The 21,423-nt window shown below is 41.1% G+C and overlaps 1 protein-coding gene across 1 annotated transcript in view; it reads left to right on the forward strand.

Moving 5' to 3' along the window:
• Positions 1 to 1,786: 1,786 nt before the first annotated feature.
• The window catches only part of LOC126398752 (protein FAM184A-like), a 29,600-nt gene continuing 9,963 nt past the window's right edge, over positions 1,787 to 21,423 (forward strand). Inside the window, exons 1-3 of the mRNA XM_050058328.1 lie at positions 1,787 to 1,931; positions 18,093 to 18,210; positions 18,409 to 18,513. Coding sequence (XP_049914285.1) covers positions 1,834 to 1,931; positions 18,093 to 18,210; positions 18,409 to 18,513 — 321 coding nt within the window. The 5' untranslated portion in view covers positions 1,787 to 1,833. The remainder of the gene's footprint in view (positions 1,932 to 18,092; positions 18,211 to 18,408; positions 18,514 to 21,423) is intronic.

Consider the following 21,423-nt stretch of genomic DNA (forward strand, 5'->3'; position numbering starts at 1 on the left):
AGCGAAACAGGGTGCAATATAACTCCTAAGGGCAACTGTGCGCTGCCAATTTACATCCATTAAAAGTGCTTGTTTTTGCCACTGACAGGCTCAGATTGTTAATAGAAGTGTCATTAGTGAAAGGCAGTGGCTAGCAACTCTTTACAAAAAAGTTAAAGTAATCTAATTTAGGGGGCTTTGCTACTTTTTCTTCCTGTTAGTTTCTCTCTTGACCTTTCTTTCTCTTGACCTTTCTTTCTGTGATTCTGTAATGTTTTCACCATTGTTTTTCCTGCAGCAGGTCACTTCTCGTGAGATTTCAGAACGAGACTTTTCCCTGAGAGAGACTTGGTCACAATAATAAACAAACCAGTGAATTGAGAGGAAAAATGTTTCATTGCTCTGTGGGGTCTTTGCCATAATGTGATCAGACACTTAATAGAAACATAAACACTCTGAGCCTGTCAGGGGCAAAACAACCACTTTTAAAGCCCAGTTCAGACCAATTATTTGTGACGAGACGAAACCACTTCAGAGCGTTGCAGAGAAAAGTTGCAGTGGTGTGAACTGGGCATCTGAGCTGGACTCAAGCTGGCTGATGGTGTCACCTGCAACTCAGCTAGTCAAATCACTGGCAACTGGTTTTAGAACATAAAGCACGGCACCTGTTTCAACAGCCAATCGGCTTGTAGTGAAGTCTGCTGGTCAAGTCAAAATGACATAGACGGCGTGTTCGCTTGCTGTGGCAGATGCTCCGTCCCCGCCATGCCCTCTGTTTCCATCCTCACAGTGTAATGTATGTGCTTATGTCCCCTCACACACACACACACACACACACACACACATTCTCATTGACTTATTAATTGGTGCTGCTTACTTATATCATTGTGGCGTATTGATTATGAATACAGTCAATCTGCTGCTTGTTTAATGTTTTTCGCCATTTCATCACTACTACAAATGCAACTGTAGCCATTATCTCACTGTCACTATCCTCATTCATATTTTAAGATGCTACGAATTATATTCAGCCACAAAATAAGCCTGAAAAGCTGGAAATCAGAACAGAAGTACAGAGAGTTGTTGCATAGAGATGATACACCATCTCATCTAGTTGCATTGGTGTGAATCGGCAGGCTTTTAGAACGCTGCAAAATGGTGCATTTCAAGTAGTTGCATGTTTCAGTTCATCTTGTGGAGAATCTTTGGTCTGAACTTGGCTTAATGGATGTAAATTGATGGTACACAATTGCCCATAGGGATTAGATTGTGGCCGGTTTCACGTCTCTGGACCAATTTTGAAAAACTGTCGTCTCCATCAGTCACTTAGACATTAAAACTTGGAAAAATAGGGTCCAGGTTAAAAAATGCCAAAGTTTCCCTTTAATGCATCAGTAATAATGATCTAATGATATGTATTAATACAATACTAAACGGGGTCATACTTTTAGGTTTGATATTTAGTCAATTAAGCTGATAGTTTTCTGCCTTTACTTAAGGTGATATTTAATGTATAGGAGTATTTGTACATTGTTGAATTGCTACCATTACCTAAGCAAAGGATATGAATACTTAATCCACCACTGCACACTGTTGACTGTTACTTTCCATATCAGGTCACATCAGAGTGTGTTATCGCTTCTATACCACGGCAGCTTTCTAAGAGAAGTTGTGTTCAAATTCCATATTTTTGTGGATCCAGTTGTTTGCTATTAACCTTGTGGTGCCTAAATTATGTTTGCAGTGTCCTGTATTTCTAATAGGCACTTAGAAACTTAACTGTCCATACTTCTCTGTCTCCTCAGGGCTCATGAACAAGAGTTGACGAAGAGGCACGAGAGGGAGCTCGCCGAAATGAGCGCCGTCCACAGCAGAGAGACGCAGAACATGCTGTCAGACTTCAACAAAGCCCAGGAAGTGCTCAAAGACAAGATCTCCGCCCTTCAGATACTGTATGTACACACTGTAAACACATCATGTGCTTATGTGCTCGTCAAACAGCTATGTAAAGACAGAGGTCTATGGCACAGAGGAGTAACACTTATATAATTCTTAACACATGACTGCCTCGTGCGTGGGTCAACCTATCCGTCCTCGATAATGTAATTATGTGTTGTCAGGTGCCAAATGGAAGCTTAAAGCAGCAGACAGGTTTCCCCTGGGGAGAGTAACAGACGAAGCATTCACACCTGCATAAACACTCCTGGTTCCTACTGATTTAACTCTTTTTGTTCTCATCTTCTTCTATCCATTTTTTTTTGTCCAGCAGATGATCAAATATGAGAAAAACAAGTCAAACACTGTGCTTTCCTTTTTTGTCCATGCAATGACCCACTCCATCACTGCGTCATATACACAATTAGGGCATATCTAAATACACTTCCAGCTGTTAGTCATATAGGAACAGGAGCATCCATGCAGTCTATTTTTACTTTTGTATGCGTCAGGTGAAGCGCAGTATAAATAGCAGGCGGCTGTGATGAATTATATTCTCCTCAGCTAATCATATTGCTTGTGTCATATGTTATAAACAGCTGCAGCAAACACAACAGTGCATGACGAAACCAGCTCACCATGAAAGGCAGCGCCAAGAGAGATTTACCGTCGCACCCTCAATCTGTACCTGAGCCGCATTCTGCAGCAACGAATGCATTTCCATTTTCAACACAAAGAAAAACACAACAAGATAAAATGACTCCATGAAATCAAAGATAAAAACACAAATGCACAGCAATGTCTGGCGCTCCTGAATTCATATTCATGTGGCGTGATGTGACTTTATGCACGCTCTCACATGGTTCTGCAGTGTAGAGTCTTTGATTTAAAAAACTCTATGGAGGTGTTTTTCAAACAACTGACTTCATCTCTGTACAAGGATTGATATGAAAAGTTTTCAGTTAATGAGTGAAATAATCCCAAGATTCATATCCCGGATTTCTGTTTCCCTTGGCATTTTGGCTTTCATACGTAGTGAGCACAGCCTCATGTGTTTATCTGATCATTGTCATGATTTGTTCATCTGTTCAGTCCAAACAGTGGCATCACATTGCCAACGTCACTGTTATCTTAGCTGTTTAAACACACATTTCGAATGTTATCACTCTATTAAATAGGCGTCAGTATAGATATGGGATAGAACAGTGGTTCCCAACTTGTGGGTTGTGGTCCGAAAGTCTGAATGGACCGCAAGTGACACACACTTTATTTTAAAATAGAGTTTTCCAGCATAGAGCTTTTATTTTGAAATGTTGTTTCCTGCTGTAGAGTGAGTGACTAGCAGACAGCTCCTTAACAGAGACAGCAAACTAGCTTGACGACATGGCCAAACCCAAGTATGACTCTGAATATATTAAACTGTGTGGACCTTGAACTAATGACTAAGGAGAAATCTGGACCCCCTGACTAGACTAGTTGGGAACCACTGGGTTAGAGGTCTCCTGCTACACTAACTAGCATGTTTAGGATGCCTTTATTGACTATTAAGCTGCAGTTGGCAAAACCTTATGTTTCAGTAACGCTATGGTCTGTGTCCGAAATTAACGTTTTGATTTACCAACCAAAGGGGCTGGTAGATAAAAACAATAAATTGCCCTTTTGTGTTACATATACATGTATTTAAGTGCATTTCATTGAGATAAAAAGGTATTATGTTGAATACAAACTTAAAGAGACCAGAGCAATCATCACCACAATGTCATCACCAGAGCCTCAGCATGTGAATAGGTTCCCTCTGTTAAGCAGTGATGCTGTGTGTATGCCTAGAGTTTTTAGGAAGCTGTAATGCGCTGCTGTTTGCAATGTGGGAGGCAATAAGAAGTTTGCTGTCTTAGTTCAGACCAGGGAGCCTCGATGTTATTATTTTGTTACCTTTATAAGTATTGGCAACTCATAACCCTCGGCTAAACATTAGCAGTGCAGTAGCAACAGTGGACCGGCTTCAAGTGATATTTTCAGCAGATCAGCTGATGTCCCGTACACTTATCAGTGCTTCAAAACTTGGGGTGCTCGAGACAATCATCTGTTGTGTCTATGTGTGTGTCTCTGAATCCCTGAAACTGACAGCACTGAAGCCGCAGAGCTGCACATCCCTAAATGATGTCAGAACGTGGTAGAACCTCACCATAGTTTTTAATCACGTCTATTTTAATACCAACATTTACCCATCAGTGTGGCAGGTAGCCTTCTCTGATTTACTCGCCAAAAGGAAAAGCTACCTGAATTTAGCGATTGGCAGGTGTTAATTTTGGACCCTAGCTGTGGTTAACATTTGGCTAGGTTTAGACACAAAATACTCTTTGCTGTGGTTTGGAAAATATCATGTTTGGCTTTAAACACCCACTTTTGGTGGGACCGTTCTTGTTGTAAACTTAGCGATGGCTCACTAAAGAACAACCACGTTTGGGGTTGAAACACCCCTGGAAACAGCTCAATGTCTCGCTAATGAGCAACTGGTTTTGTTGTTGTTGGTCCCGAGCAGTGGTCTGCAGCTTGGCAGCCATCTCACTTACATGTCACGCTATCCGCCGTTCAGTCAGTTCATATACAGTACATGTTGCCGCATTACAGAAAACACGGCCATTTAATAGCTGATAACGCCATTCTCAACATGATCATGAGTGTGGCACTAACCTATATCTATAATGCTGATAACCACGACTAATTCCTATTTAATAGACTAATAATGTTCGAACCAGGTGGTACAAACCACAAGTGTAACAGCCTTGAAAATGATCTAACACAGGAAACACTGTTTTTCTGACAGAGGCATTTTTGTTCATCATCTCTCTTTAAGCAGACAAGCACAAAGCAAATAATCATCAACCATCAAAAACATCCCTTACTCCCATAAATGCAACAAATTGAATTGTGGTTTTTCTCAGTGCTGTTGCCAGGATTTTAGAACTGCTGAGGTCACAAATACCAACAATACTCTTCATCGATCTGTTTGATCAATGATGTTTTCTGCATTTTGTTTGCCCACATGCTGTTTTAAAACATTTCCCACATTGCCAGGATAATATGTCCTAATATTCCCTTTGTTATATTTTAATTTACATTTGGATTTATCATCTAAATGCAATATAATGTATCAAACTTCAATCTGAAAACTATTAGAATCATATTTTGAAACCCACCATGTGTAGATTGTGTGTAAAACATACATTTGGAAATTCCTCCTCTTGTAATTAAACTTAAATTCTTAGACATGACCACGATGTTATCAGTGGTACAGGAGATATAACCCTGTCTGTTGTAAAGAGTGGCTTCCCATGAACCAGTCCCATTGTTCTGCCTAGTTGATTGGAATCATAGACAGTTTATGAAGATGAACGACATGACAGCTCCTCAGAAGTGAAGACAAAACATCTTAATCGCTCTCTGATGGCTGGCTACAGTGAAGGTCATTAACTACGCCTCCTCCATAATAGTGGATGGGACATGGGCCAAACTGTTGGTGCTTTCAGACCAAGAGTTGTCTTGCTTTGGTCTGAATCAGGGACTAATGTTCTCACGGCAGCATTTATAAGCAGACCAGATAAAATGCCTGCGCAAGAAAGCTGCTCTTGATTGGTCAGAATTTCCATGCGGGAAAAATCCAGGAAGTAAACAAAATGTTGAAGAAGAGTACACTTGCAGGATAAATGTGACACTTTCTAATGTCACAATGGAGGGACAACTACGCAGGTTGATTTTAGCGCTGCTCATCGTGGACTATATTGCTGTCATTGTTCATTTTAGTCAAACCATACAGTTTGAAAACGAGGCGCGGCTCCAACTAGAAAACAATGTTTTGATGCATTGGATGTGCTGAATGTGCATATTAAGGCAGTACAGGAGGAGGCGCACATTAATAATCCTCCAGGACTGTAACATGCTCATGTTTAACCCAAACAATGAGTCATGTGACTGCAGTTGGTTCAGATCGAGGTCGGAACCACAAACCACAAACAAACTGCTTTTGTTTGTTTGTAACCAGACCGAGACCACCTCTTCAGGAGGGTCTCAGTCTGGTTGTTTTGGTGTGCACCCAGGTGCGATTGCTGTGTTCACACCTGCCCAAATGAACCGCACTTAGGGGGCAAACAAACTTGAGTTTGATTGAACCGAACCACACAGGACACCCTAAGATCAAAGAACATGTTATACATCCATTTTTTCTAAAGTTTCTGTTCTTCTAGATAGTTCTAATCCCCCAATGTATGTTCATTTTCTGATGAGGTTTTTTTTTCTGATATGTTTGGTCAGGTGTATGAGCAGGACTTTGAAACCACAGCTGATTGCTACTGCACAGACTCTGGCTCCAAATGACATCACTAGGGCAAGATGACAGCGGCCATATCTGGGATATTTTGGCTTCATTTTTGTACTGTGGGAGGAAGTGGAGACTCGTCTATCTCTATATTCAGTCATTGATTGGACTGATTGGTGTTTGATTTGTGTCATTGCCACAGCTGTGACATAATGTAAGGTCCCTTTTAAACCTGGACACGTCGGTAGTGGTGCATAATTTAAGATAAGATTATCATTGGTGGACTAAAAAAGCCTGTAAGAACATCAAAATGATTCACCTTTAGATAAATCAGACTTAATCATGACCACATGCTGGTTTCAACCAAAATCTTAAGACCTAACGACTAAATGGAAAACTATAGTTCATCCTTATTGGATGGTTGGCCAAATGTGCTGTACAGTATAAAGTAACTTTACATATCATGAATCCTCGGTTGAAGAACCTGCATGGATCAAAGGTGATGTATAGGCTCATGAAATAAAGATCAAAGACATTTAGCTTAGCAAGTAATGATACTGAAGTCTAAGGAATGTGTTTTATTACTGCATATGAAGAGGGAGAGTTATATTATTCATGCCATGCAGTGGGGATACTGTAGGAAAGAGTGAGGCAAATGCTGTAATGTATCTATAGAGTGAAATAATACAAGAGAAAGCTGTGGGGATGTGAAAGTTACAACTAAAGAGAATGAGGAAAGAGATTGTGGATGGGCTACGACATGAATGACTGCAGGTGAAGGCAGAGATTCAGAGGAGAAGATGGATGGAGGAAGAAAAGAGAAAGAAGTTGAAAGGTAGATCTTTGCCGGCGGGGCAGTGGATGAAGCCAAGTCATGAGGGAGAAGAGCTAAACCAGACCTCAAGAGAAACTATAGAGATACAGATATAAACAGAGGACAGCAGATAAAAACAGAGCGAGATAAAGAAAGAAAAGCCTCATGGAAAACCCAGTGATGTGTGTGTATGTGTGTGTGTGAGAGAGAGAGTCGGGAGACATGCAGCAAGCTAGCATCCTCTCCAGAGCTGACCTCCTTTTAGTCTGACTCAGCTGAGAGCAAAGCGCCACCTGCTGGACTCAAATGGATGCGCATCCATATAGAGCATGTTTGTCTTTTTATTAGAACTATATTTATTACATCTACACAGAAAATACGACATTAAGACACTTTGTGATTGCACACAGAGTAATATGCAGGATCTGCAGTTCAAGAGGCTCTCACATACAATATAAGGACAGGTGGACAGATAATGATATAATTAGCAGAGACATTTCCATAAAAATGTTCCAATATATTTTTCCTTGTAGTATTTGCACTAATAAACACCAAAAAAATGTAACAGGAGAGGTCAAGAATCCATAGATTTATATATAATAAAAAACAGAGGAAAGGGCTGTGGCATTCGCTTTTGCTCAAGAGGTAGAAAACCTACAACTACCAGAATGCACTGCGCCACACTGGGCCAATAAACGCTCCCACTGATGGATGATGTAATGCAGCTTGTCCATTTTGACCCAGGAAACAATATGGCGGCCAGCTGGTAATAAACAAAATTGAATTACAGTTAAACATTAAGCTAAAATATATTTCTGAAAACATTAAGATGAGAAATCGGCAATGCCGTAACAGAATCTTGGTTCATATTTGATCAGCACCGCTTAGTTTTACTGTTTGACCTCAGGGTTTTTTGGCCTCCTTACAGAACAGGAAACAGTATGGCACCCAATTCCTGTTCACAAATTCTCATATTACAGCCAAACAGTACACTGAAATATGTTTCTGAAGACATTCTAGGTGAGAAATAGGCAATAAAGTAACAGAATCTTAGTTTCTATTTAATCAGCACTGCTTAGTTTTACCGGTTGATCAGTGTTTGGTCTGAGTTTGAGAGAGAAATAGAGGTGGGTCTCGTTCTCTTGATCCGCTTCTATACTCATTGTGCCCGTGGTGGTGGGCATACAGAAATGTGGAAGTACACACTGTGGTTTGAACAACAGCCCTACAGCCAGCAAAGATCTGAGCTGAGGGATGAGCAGGAAGATCTGGGCTCTGGAAAGATGTTGGGAAGTGTACCATAGTTCATTTACATACACTACCCACAATGTTAGGATACAAATCTGGTTGAAAATCATCAAAGTATCCCTTCAGCAGTCTTTACCAGAGGATGGAGTTTGCTCAGTTATCATGGAGATGGATGTGCTGATGTTTTAATCTCACTGGCTGTTGTGCTTTCATTTGTAGCACTTTAAGGACTCCTTGTCCATGTTGGGTTAAAGTTGAGCATTCTTCATCTTGGTTTTGTGGTTCTAGGGATGGCAGTAGGTGTTTTTGTGCCAAACCGTTCTGGTGACTTCCTGAGAGGGACTGCTGACTGGGAGCACCCCTGAGAACTACGTACCTTCATGGGCTTCTTGTATTTCGCTTTGACAAGCCAAAATCACGTTGTATTTCCACTGTCGCAGATATGCAAAGTAAAGCCTGGACTTCACTGTTGGTCCATTAGTCTGTGTTTTCCTCCATTTTTGTTACAAGCTGTTTGTGTTTTGTGTTGTCTGTTATTACACTACTAATTGATTTTTACAAATGGCATTTGCCGGTGCTTCATTGGCTCATGTTTTCAACCAGTCACCATACACTTAGGTTATTCGAGGTTCTTCTTGTGCTAGGAGAGTACCTACTCTAAAACAGGAGCTAAGATAATCCCGCAGAATGGCATTCTGAGAGCTATGATCATTCCTCGTTCCTGTGGCGTGGACACAATACGAAATGGCTTAACACAGCTAGTGCCAGGTGGTTGGTTGGTCAGTCCATCACTTTTGATCCAGACTGAAATATCTCAACAACTATTGGATAGACTGACATTTTGTACAAACATTCATGACCCCATGTGTATGATGCTAACTGACTTTGGTAATCCCCTGACTTTTCACCTAGGGCCACCGTGAGGTTGACATTTATATTCTGAAGCTTAGGGTGAGATATCTTTGTCTGTTGGATGGACTGCCATTAAATATGGTGCAGACATTCATGTTACCCTCTGCATGATTTGTGATCACTTTTCATGTATCGCCACCATCAGGTTAAAAATGTACTTTTTCCACTGTCTCACAGTCTGTACAGGGAATTAAGTTCACAGACTAAACATATCTATTTTCTGTTATTTTGACCTGTTTTCTGGGACAAATTTACTCAAAAGGTCAGCAGTTTTTATTTTCTGGCAGTTTCTTCACTTCACCAACAAAAGACGCATCTCTGGGGCTGTCCCCCGAGATGATCCACTGTCTTCCATCTAATTAACTAAAACACAGATCTGTCCTCAGCACCAGCCCTGTCCCTTTCCTCCTAATTAATCAACATGGTGACGACAGCCTTGTTCCCTCCCTACAAATCCCTTTCCCTAAACAGCCACTGAGAACGCTCCACCATTTAAGTTCCATGAATATTTTAGCATTTTGTCCTGCATCTGTGCCTTATCGGTTGGTCCTGTGGGAGTTGGAAAGCATGTCTGTGGGTTACAGTTTGTGTTTGTTTGGATTTTGGTCGTCATGCCAACTAGGCATGGAGTTTGTAGTCACATCTGTTGTCACATCAGCAGTATACCAGCTTACTGTTGTTTGTTAAAGTCATACATCCAGACACCTGAAACATAATTACAGTCAACGGTTTAACAGTTCTGAAACCAGTGTGTGAAGTCAATTATACTGCAGGTTACCATAGCAACAATGCGTTTGCTCCCTACTGCATAAATCTAGTTAAATCTTACAGGTTAAACATTCATAAGATTAAAAAAGACTCTCCAGATGCCAAGCAAGAGCCCTTAGACACTCAAAACATCTCATTCTGCTCAGATGGAGCAGATGTGACAGTCTAGGAGCCAAAAGTCATCATGACACAGAAAGTAAATGATCAATGTTGGACATTGATAAAGCTTAATGTCCGTCTTTCCTGTGGTTTGCTTGAATCTCGTCAGAATGAAATCCAACCGCACAAGTCACACAGCCCTTTAAAAGATGTAGCTCTTCCCAACTATCATATTGCGCTGACTTTACAGTCTTTATACAGACTGTACTTTATAGTTGAAGTTTGTATGTTATGGGACATATAGTTGGCGGCAGTTTAGTGCTCTGCGCCGGACCATCGTGGTGAAGGGGGAGCTGAGCCGGAGGGCAAAGCTTTCGATTGACTTAGAGACAGCCGTAGAGATAGGGTAAGGAGCGCAGACATCTGGAGGGAGCTCGGAGCAGAGCCGCTGCTCCTTCGCATCGAAAGGTGTCATTTGAGGTGGTTCAGGCATCTGATCAGGATGCCTCCTGGGTGCCTCCCGTTTGAGGTGATCCGAGTGCGTCCAACTGGTAGGAGACCCTGGGGCAGACCCAGAACATGCTGGAGGAATTATATATTTCATCTGTCCTGGGAACACCTCAGGGTACCCCAGGAGGAGCTGGAAAATGTTGCTGGGGAGAGGGACATCTGGGGTGCTTTGCTTGGCCTGTCGCCCCGGCAACCCAGCCCCGGGTAAGCAGATGAAAATGAATGGATGGATGGATGGATGGATGGATGGATGGATGGGACATATAGTATCAAAGCCTCTTAATGTCAACTTTTACATCCGTCTTTCTTCTTTTCTTGCGGACCTTTTCTTTTGTCTTTCATCACTGTTTTCTTTAATAATCATCTCTTGAATGAATCAATTATGAGATCATGCACAAAGAGTTTCCTGTTATAACAAAACAAATGACTTGACAAGAGATCATTATTTATTATATCTGCACACCTCAAAGTGCATATTCACAAGATAAGCCACTCAATCAAAGGAAAAGTGTTTAAATCTTTATATATATTTGATGTTTGTTTGAAGTCACTTTAAAGGTTCAGTGGGTAACTTCTATAGATATAAGTTTTTGTCATATTTGCTGAAACTGTCACTATATCCTGACAATAGTGCATGAGACAGATAATCTGTGAAAAAATCATATTCTCCTGCCTCCCCCGGGAGCTCCTTATGGCATTTGCAAGAATCCACCATGCCTGAACAAAAACAACCAATCAGAGTTGTTCACAAGTTTCGCAACAGGACGAAACTGTCTTAGAACGTTACAGAGAAAAGTTGCAGAGTTTTGAACTGACCGTCTGAGGTTGACTCAAGCCAGCTGATGGTGTCACCTGCAACTTAGCTGGTCAAATCGCCAGCAGTTGGTTTTAGAACATGAGGCTGGTAACCTCTTTCAACATCCAGTCGGCTTGTAGTGAAGTAGAAGTAGATGGTGTGTTAGCTTCCCTGCAAAACCCTCTGTTTCCATGCTAACGGTGTGCTGGTGTCAGACTGTGGGTCGCTGCTGCTGCTCGCTGTATGTGCTAATTGAATTTACACTGTAACACCCACCACTAGACATATATCGTACAGTTAGGGTTTGTGTTCTTTGAGGTCACTGTTTTGGCTGGAAAAAGAGGAGCATCATGTATGTAATAAAATCATAATATGTAGTCCACTGAGTTTGCTAATGGTAACTGCAGCAGCAGCAGCAGCAGCAATGAGGGAAAATGACAAAATACGACCAGAAGGTGCTGAAGATAAGAGGAGTACTTACCCAACACTTTCCTTGACCATCAGTCATTGTCAGTTTGGGGATTTATTAAAGTCCAGTGCCCTGAAACTCCAAATCATCATCTTATCACAGACACCACCTTCACCCAAAAAATGAACTACTTCCTGAAAAACCATGTCTTGGTGCAGCTTTATTGCTGACATTTGGAGCAGTAGTGTCCATCCAGTATCGCTTATCAGCTTAACCATGCAGAGGATGGATGTGGATTCCCCCCCGTAGGTTGTGTTGAAGAAAATCAGTTTGATGGCTTGCATATAAACCGAGGAACAGCAGGTGCATTTGTCCAAACCCTGGAAATATTCTCTCCCTGTGAGCATAGACAAAAATACCCAAACATATGATGAATGCCATTGGTCACACTGCACTCCCTGATACTCGGTGAGGCAGAGGGTCTCCCTGCCCAGTGAAGGGTTGCTGATGCTTTGGCAGTCAGGCATAAAATAGCTGGACACTTAATATTGGCCTCAGTGTGCTTCTGCCCCGAGGAAATTCACCCACAGTTCAACCAGCTGGTACGAAAATATACACATATATATATACCCGCTGGAACAACACGTACTACATCAAGCAGAAAAGAGCCCTCTAAATCCGATCATGAACTAATGAATTTTACTAAAGAAGATATTATTTGTCTTCCTTCCATGTGAGAAGTTTACTGAACAAATGAGCTCTCTGGAAGTGTTAGCCTCGGTTAGATTAAAACAGCACATCACTTACAGGCAATTTGTTTTCTGGGGTGGAGAAATACCCAGTCTTGGGTATGTAAAAGATGTAAAAGTTTTGGACTCCAACGTTTAGTAAATTCAGATTTTTGAATCTTAATGAGTATGTAATTTGATTCATCAGATAGCGGTCCCAGACTTTTTAGATCTGTTCACTGCATTGTGGGAGGGTCTGGTTTTAGCCATCTGATTGAGCCAGTATCTCTCTCCTCACTATCAGATATAGTTAAGCATCTGCGGCCGACTAACTGTCCCTCTGACAGCATTCCCTCTCGCCTCTTCAAAGATGTTTTTGGTACTGTGGGGTCCACTGTTCTTGCTGTCATAAATACCTGCCTTAGCTCAGGGTGTGTTCCAGCTGCTCTCAAACATGCTGTAGTGCAGCCCCTTATAAAAAAGAAAAACCTGGACCCCTCTCTCCTGTCAAACTACAGACCAATCTCCAAATTACCATTTTTGTCCAAGGTTTTGGAGAAAGTGGTCTTTACTCAGCTGCAATCATTCCTAGTGGCCCATGACATGTATGAAAAGTTCCAGTCTGGCTTTAAACCACATCACAGCACTGAAACAGCACTTTTGAGGGTTTTTAACGATCTTTTGTCAACTGTTGATTCATGTAACTCTGCTGTTCTGGTGCTGCTTGACCTGTCAGCAGCCTTTGATACCGTAGATCATAGGATCCTCCTGTCTCGCCTGGAACAGTGGGTGGGTATCACAGGTACTGCCCTTCTATGGTTTCAGTCCTACCTCACTGATCGGAGCTTCTCAGTTAACTTAGGGGAATTCAACTCAGCTACGGCTCCTCTCACCTGCGGTGTCCCCCAAGGCTCCATTTTGGGCCCCATCCTCTTCTTGCTGTACATGCTGCCATTAGGGTTGATTTTTAAGAAACACAACATACCTTTTCACTGTTTTGCAGATGATGTACAGATCTATCTGCCCCTTAAATCCATTAGCAAGGATTCTGTACAGCCACTGCTAGAATGTTTAAAAGATGTCAAATCCTGGATGGACAGTAACTTTTTAAATCTCAATGAGGATAAAACAGAGATCATTATGTTTGGATGTGACCCCTCCGATTACTCTGCTGATTTTCTGGGCCCCTTCACTCCTAACATCCGTTCCTCTGTTAAAAATCTCGGTGTGACCTTTGACAGTGCTTTTAAATTCGATAAACAAGTTAGATCAGTAATACAAACCAGCTTTTATCAACTCAGGCTTTTAGCTAAAGTAAAGGGCTATCTCTCCCCCCAGAATCTAGAGAGGGTAATCCATGCTTTTATAACCTCACGTCTGGACTACTGTAACTCGCTTTATGTCGGTATTGACCAGTCACTGCTACACCGTCTACAGCTTGTCCAGAACGCAGCAGCCCGCCTCCTCACTGGAAAGCGTAAACACGATCACATCACACCAATCTTGGCCTCGCTCCACTGGCTTCCAGTGCGTTTTAGAATTGATTTTAAGATTTTATTGATTGTTTTTAAAGCCCTAAATGGGCTGGCACCCCCTTATTTAACCGAACTCCTGCACTTTCATGCTCCCTCCAGAGCCTTGAGATCAGCCAGTCAGCTATTACTGGCTACTCCTAGGACTAGGCTGAAGACCAGAGGCGACAGAGCCTTTGGGGCGGCTGCCCCTAGGCTCTGGAATAGCCTGCCCCTGCACATTAGGTCTGCCCAGACCCTAGAGGTTTTTAAGTCTTTTCTTAAAACCCACTTCTTCTCTCAGGCTTTTAACTCAGGTTGAGCTGGACACCCAAACATTTTAGCTTATTTTGATCTTATTTTATAACTCTTGTATTTTATTTTATTGTATTGTATTTTATGTATCTTATGGTTATTATTGTGGTGTACTATTAGGTACCTCATTGTATTTGCTTGTTTATTTCTATTGATCTGTTCAGCACTTTGGTCAACCTTGGTTGTTTTAAATGTGCTTTATAAATAAAGTTTGAGTTGAGTTGAGTTGAGTTGATAGTTATACATTATATGCATAAAGGCTGCTGTAATTGATATATGTAAGAGGTAGTTCTTATCCCTCACATTCAGACTTTCAGGGATAACAACCAGTAGTATTACTGTAGGGCTTTGTGAAATATCTTGTTGAAAGACCTCTTTAAGGGCATCAATTACCTCTCTCTAATATAAACCTAACATCAGACTTGCCAAAATATATGGGTGTGATTGGCAGTCCATGTTCCACAGTTTTTCCAACATGAGCTAGAATGTGTCCAATTAAGATACTATTTCTGGTATTCTGAAAAATCGAATTATTATTTTCAAATTAAATTCCCTTCATGTGTTGGAATTTGTGACCGGATGCGCCTCAGTGCATACCTCCTTCAAATGTCCTGTGATATGACCATGTTCATCTCTGATTCCCATCTCTGCTTTATCTGTAGGGTATTATGTAGGTTCATAGATTATTTTCTTGTCTCCATTTTCCATTTGTATTTATTTTCTAAAGTTTGCTACGGATGTAGATTTTATGAGTTTGCCCCACTCATTGTGTATTGTCAGAAAAGTTCTTAGCTTACAGGTCCTATTTTAGCATCTATGAGCTCATTGTTTTGGTTTTTGAACCTGCAACTTTATTGTTTTTGTTAAGTGTTGTTCTGTCATAAATCCAGTCAATTTTAGCAAAAAAACAGCTGATTAGACTGTTATCGGCCATTAAATGGCCGATATCAGTGGTGATAAGCATCATAAATATGCATGAGGAGATGCCTGCCACACCTACTGTTAGGTTGAGAAGGCCATTATCAGGCCATGAAGTGAAACTTTCTGCCAGAAAAGGCTTTCATGACTCTTTCCCACATGGGAGAAAGTCCACATAATGATTGGGGGTGGAAGGGTGGTAGATGGACACAGGACTTTCACTCAGCAGACAGGGGTTTGAGTCTATGTAAAACCAATATTTACACCCAACGATGATCTTTTTCTAAACCTAACCATGTTGATTTGGCACCTTAACCTGATGAACATGAAAGTGAAGCCTAACAAACCGGTAATGATCATTGAATGGGTTGATAACCAGGGCGGTAGGTGTAGCAGACCCCTTCTTAATCATATCTATGAGGCTTGTTAACACAGATAACAAGCATTAAATGTGCTGATAACAATCCAATCAGGTGAATAAAAAAGCTCAGATATGTCTATTATTCATGTCCACTAAATGTGTAAATAGAAAACTGTATGCTAACATGTTTGCCCAAACTTAATATATGATAAAATATTAATATTGTTTTCACAGCTTTTTCTGCTTCCAAAGTGCCCCCCCCCCCCAAAAAAAAACCTTAATACTGCTTTAAGCAGTTAAGTAATGCAAGTGATTGTACATTTGCACTCATAATTTAACCTAACATGTTCCCTTCTCTTTTTTTATAACGATCCGTTCCTGTTAAACATGTTCACAGCCAGAGCACAGAAAAAGATTTTGATGCTCAAGCTGCAGAAAGTGTCCGACAAACAGGAGGAATACGATAAAACGGCTGTCAGAGTGAGCACAGAAGGACCAGCACAGCAGCAGACAGTGTATCTGATGAAAGTGCAGATCAGTATGTATCAGTATCACTGAGCAGTGCTCCAGTGGCTGCTCCTGTACAGCACTGGACGTTCCTTGGAGAGGCCGCAGTTTATCTGGAAGACAAGCTGCCATGATGTTCGGCCTTTACGAAAGTGTGACTTCACACTGTGGCATAAATGTCACAAAGATACCCCTCAGTGGCTCGTACTGTGCCAGCGTGGGAAGTGAAAGGCTGTTTAGCTCATTGTCACATAAGGTTTTGGTAAAATTAGAAATAGAGTCACAGCTAAACATGCAGGGGACCAGCTTTACAGCCAAAAAGTGATGCTTGTAGCTGAAGTCAGTGGCTGTTTTAATGTTTAATTTTCACAGTTTTGTGTTTGTTCTTGTTTAATTTAAACTTGTATTTTTTGACCTCAGAGGAAAACAGAGTCCTCAAAATTAAACATTTATTTTTAATCACAACGAAAAATTGCAGCACTGTAATTAGATAGATGCCCCAGACTTGCTCAGTACACACTCTGGTAACAGTTATGTATGAGATCATGAGGTTGACACAACAATATGATGACTTTCATCATATCTTGTGTGTTGGTCACATTTAAAAGACAATTTCCTGAAATGGAAAAACTTTTTACAGCGCAATACTTCTCTAAACTACATGCTGCCGTTGCCAGATAAAGGCTTTCAGAAGCTTTCTCTGTCTTTTCATCACAATTTTTAAAAAAATGAGTCACTTTCCAGCCAACGGTGTCACCTATGATTGGTTGTTTTTCACTTGAAGAACCGGCTAATGCCCATTCTGCTCAGCGATCTTTAACGTGTGTTGCATTTTGGAAAATGTCACCGAATATGAAATGAATCAGAGGTTTTACACAAGTGGTGATTTCTCTAAAGGGGGCCGCTTGGAAAATAACAAAAATCCATTATAACGTTTTTTTGAAAGTTCTCATAACTCACAGAACAAAAACAACCTCCGGATGAACTGTTTTTTGATTCAAACATACGAACCCCCTTAATGGCTTTTGTGATGAGAGGAGAAGAGGGCAGGAAAGGGAAAGGGACCGGGAACAATTACTGTTTTATTGATCAAAAGCTAATGAAAAAGGAGAGCCCATGAATCACTCATCTTTTTTTACTCCCTGTAGTACATGCTTTTAATTCTCTTAACCCATGAACGGTTCCATCTAATACACACATACTACAAAGTGCAAGATCTAACGAGTTCACCTGCTCTTACTTCTGCCCTTTTTTGATGTGTAGTTAACATTTGATGTTGCATATTTTACTGTAACTGCAAACATAACTTGGGTTTTTCCCCTCAGAAACAAGTAAGTCAGCTAAATGTATTTAGATTATGAAAATTAAAAGTACTCATTGTGCAGTCATCCAGTTGGCTTGTAGTGAAGTCCGCTGGCCAAGTCAAAATGAGTCTACACTCTAGTGTTTCAGCTAACTATATTCACTTGCTAAAGGTGCTTTTGACACAGATATTTACCACCAGTGCATTCCTTGTAACTCAGAAAACATGCATACACAGTTATTGAACATATTACAACCATTGTTCTTACCTGTAAGGGGAGATAGAAAGAAATGAAGCAGACACAGTGTTGCTGGCTTCAAGTCCAAAGTGTATTGAACGAGCTGCAAGCAACACCACCAGCACCCGGAGCTTCTAGCCCATCCACTTGCAAAGGTTTGCTGAGTGAGGCAAAAGCCTTGATTTCCAGCAGTCTGCCAGCAAATGAGCACCTTCAGGCACTGGTGGCCGAGGGTTCATCTGCACACACTATGATACAGAGCTGGTTGAAAATCAGCAACATTTTGCTTTAAGATCGGTACTTGAGTAAATGTACTTAGTTGCATTCCAACACTGCAATTGTATTTACATAAGATATCCAAGCCTGAATGGTGTTCAGTGGATCTGTGATGCAGAGTATTTATGGTTCTGTTTTTTTTTCTTACAGGCTGGAGGGTACAGAGGAAAAGTTCAGGAACAGGGAGAGTCGTCCTGAAGATCTGCAGCTCATCGCCGAGCTTAAGGACATGGTGTCTGAGAGAGAATCTCTAGTCAAGAAACTGGTGGTAGGTAAAGGCTGATGAGGTAATGTGTGTGCAATATACAGCAGGAGGTGTGAAAAGGAAAGTACTCCATCTCTGGTTTATTTTTAGCTTTTAGATGCAGCAGCACAAGTTTTTGTTTTTGACAGATTGGATATACACAACAACTGTTTTCACAGTCCCTCGAGTCTCCCGTCAGCTCACATGGTTTTCTCCCTCCAGGACGATAAGAAGTTCTACCAGCTGGAACTCGTCAACAGGGAGACCAACTTCAACAAAGTGTTCAACGCCAGTCCTAACGTAGGAGTTATCAACCCGCTCATTAAGGTAAGGCCCTGACGTCCTGGAACGCACCACACACAGGGGCACTCTGATGAGCCTGTCGATTTATTTTTAATACATAGCAAAGATGATATCCACTCCATCCCATTTCACATCCATCAGTGCTGATCGATCAGAAGAACAATCAGTACTGACGTTTTATAAAATGGTACCGTTGGCATTGTAACAACCATAAATCATGATCACAGTAATTTTCAAATATTATCCCCAATCGCTGTTTCAACAAATGAGACCGTTTTGGAGGAGACTGTCAGCTTCGACCCAAGTGTTCCAGGGTGATCTGCTGCACTGTTTTATAAGGCAACAACACAAAGGGAAGGTGTTTTACAGCAAAAAACAGGATTAAGATGTTCCAGTGAAAACTCACAGACTTTACAGCAAGTGGCAGGTGGTAAAAGGGCGATGGAAAATTGGAGAGAAAATTGGGAAAAAAATCAATTTTAACAAGTTTACTGTTTTTAATTCAAGTGAAGCCTCCAAGGACGGTGAAAGAGGAGAAGAACCAACAGGATTAATAGGAAATGTGGTGTTCTTTCAGCACTACGAAAGCGCATTGCATTCACTGGATAAAAAAAAATTAGACACCTTATCTCGTAATTACGAGATCCTGATCTCGTAATTATGAGAAAAGATCTCGTAATTACGAGATCAGGATCTCGTAATTACGAGATCAAGATCTCGTAATTACGAGATAAGGATCTCGTAATTATGAGATCAGGAAAGGTGCCACATTAGCCACTGCTTCGCTCAGAACCACATGAAGGGGGGTCGGAACTACTGTAACCAGCTGCCACTCGGGTGGTGCCATCTTGACTATATCCCATATCTTTCTTATAACGTGTAGCCTATATATTGGAAATTACGATGGAGTATTAGGGCCACATTGAAGAAAAAAAAATTCGGAGATTTCGAGAATGAAGTCATAACTGAGAAAAAGTCATAATATTAGGCTACGAGAATAAAGTTGAATTATGAGATTAAAGTTGTTATTTAATGAGATTAAAGTCATAATATTACGAGAATAAAATCGTATTTTTTTAAGGAAATAACCAACAACAAATAGAATGTCAGATTGTCTTTCATGCCGTTGTAAGTAGCCTACTCAATTAGGTTCGGGAACCGGCACTGTGCCGGTGTTCTGACGATTTGGTTCTGTGTCAGTCGAAATGCGCTGTTTGTGACTCCGGGCCCAGCTCTGCCAGTCTGACATCCTTCATAATACATAAAGAACGTTAGTGAAACACATAGGCCTCACAGAAACATGCGTTCGTTTGGGGACAAGTTAGTGGTCACGTTACTCGTTCCACAGGCGAAGGACCCCGGACACATAGCCTACAGTAAATACACCGGTTGTAGGTAACTTTTAACATAGCCTACGTGAGTCTTTGTGACTCTTGACTCTTGTCCCCTAACTAACGCTTGTTAACGCTAACGATATTTTCACACAATTAAGTCACATCCCGTTATTTCCCGTTATTTCCTCTGTAAACCTAACGTTACAGCAGCCTACAAGCATACTGTGTCAATAAATCAGCTCAGACAATGTTAGAAATGTAATATTTAGCCTAATAACATCATGCTACAGCAGTAATAATGTCAGCTTTAGTCAAATGGCTCTAGCTCTCCCGGTAAATGTCATAAACTCTGGACACATTTTCCCTGTATGTTGACATGATAATGGCCGCGTTTCCCAGATCGCTCTTAGCTTAAGAAGATCTTTCACTAAGAAGGAGTTTTAAGATCAAGCTGACCCACTCTTAACAGTCTTCTTAGCCACCAAACGCTCACAGATCCAGCCGCGGCAGGCACATTAATATTACACTGAGCAAGGAGATGTTAAAACAGTGCACACCGTATATGTTTTGATCCATTTTATACTTCAGATTTATATTGTTTGGCATTAATTGGTGACAGAAAAGAACGAATTTCATTCTGCAGGGAAACGCGTGTCCTTACTGTGCATATTGAATCTTGAATCTATGTTTTATGAAGACCCTTGTGTGCGCTCAGAGCTGTGGCACAAGTTACGCACCGAAATCTGGCGGAAAAAAAAAAAGATTAATAAGATGAAAAGTAAGTAGGCTGTGTGTGACTAGCCTATGCGCTGATGAAGTGGTGGGTGATCGATGTGCCTGACATCGATTGATTTAGTTTCAGCACGAGATCCTGATCTCGTAATTATGAGATCTTTTCTCGTAATTATGAGATCCTGATCTCGTAATTATGAGATCTTTTCTCGTAATTACGAGAAAAGATCTCATAATTACGAGATCAGGTGTCTAATTTTTTTTTATCCAGTGAATGCAATGCGCTTCCGTACAGCACCACTGGTATGAAATGGAAGCTAATAGTCGTACCTTCCAAGGTCTCATTTCTTCACAGCATTTAATCCAAGGTGTCACAGTTCAAAACGTGATCTTGAATTCAATGCACCGCCAAAATACATCACGTGATTCACTAGATTTTTCTGTTTGTTGAAGTAAAATAGAATTGAAGTGAATCTCTTGAAATGAAATGACCGAAACTGTTTGACAACTGTGTGTTCAAGCAGGATCCCATTGCTCATAATGAGAGGCTGTTAGAAAATTTAAAGCTCCCAGTGCTCCTGGAAAACACAATATGTCATTCTTCACAGTATGTCTGAGTCGAATGGACCCTGCTGCATGATCAGTATATAACTGTTGACACCATCTCTCAGGTTCTATAACTTCCAGTGTTTTCGTTCTTGTGACATGTGTTTCTTCCCACATATTTGAATATGTGTTGCGTGTCCACCGTGTGTGTGTGTGTGTGTGTGTGTGTGTGTGTGTGTGTGTGAGTTCTCCACCCGATTCGATTGTTCTTCCTTCTTGACTTTTTCTCCAGCTCTCCTTTGCTTTCCAAGCCATTTTGTTA

This window comes from Epinephelus moara, chromosome 12 (genome assembly GCF_006386435.1).
Source record: "Epinephelus moara isolate mb chromosome 12, YSFRI_EMoa_1.0, whole genome shotgun sequence".
Classification (NCBI taxonomy): domain Eukaryota; kingdom Metazoa; phylum Chordata; class Actinopteri; order Perciformes; family Serranidae; genus Epinephelus; species Epinephelus moara.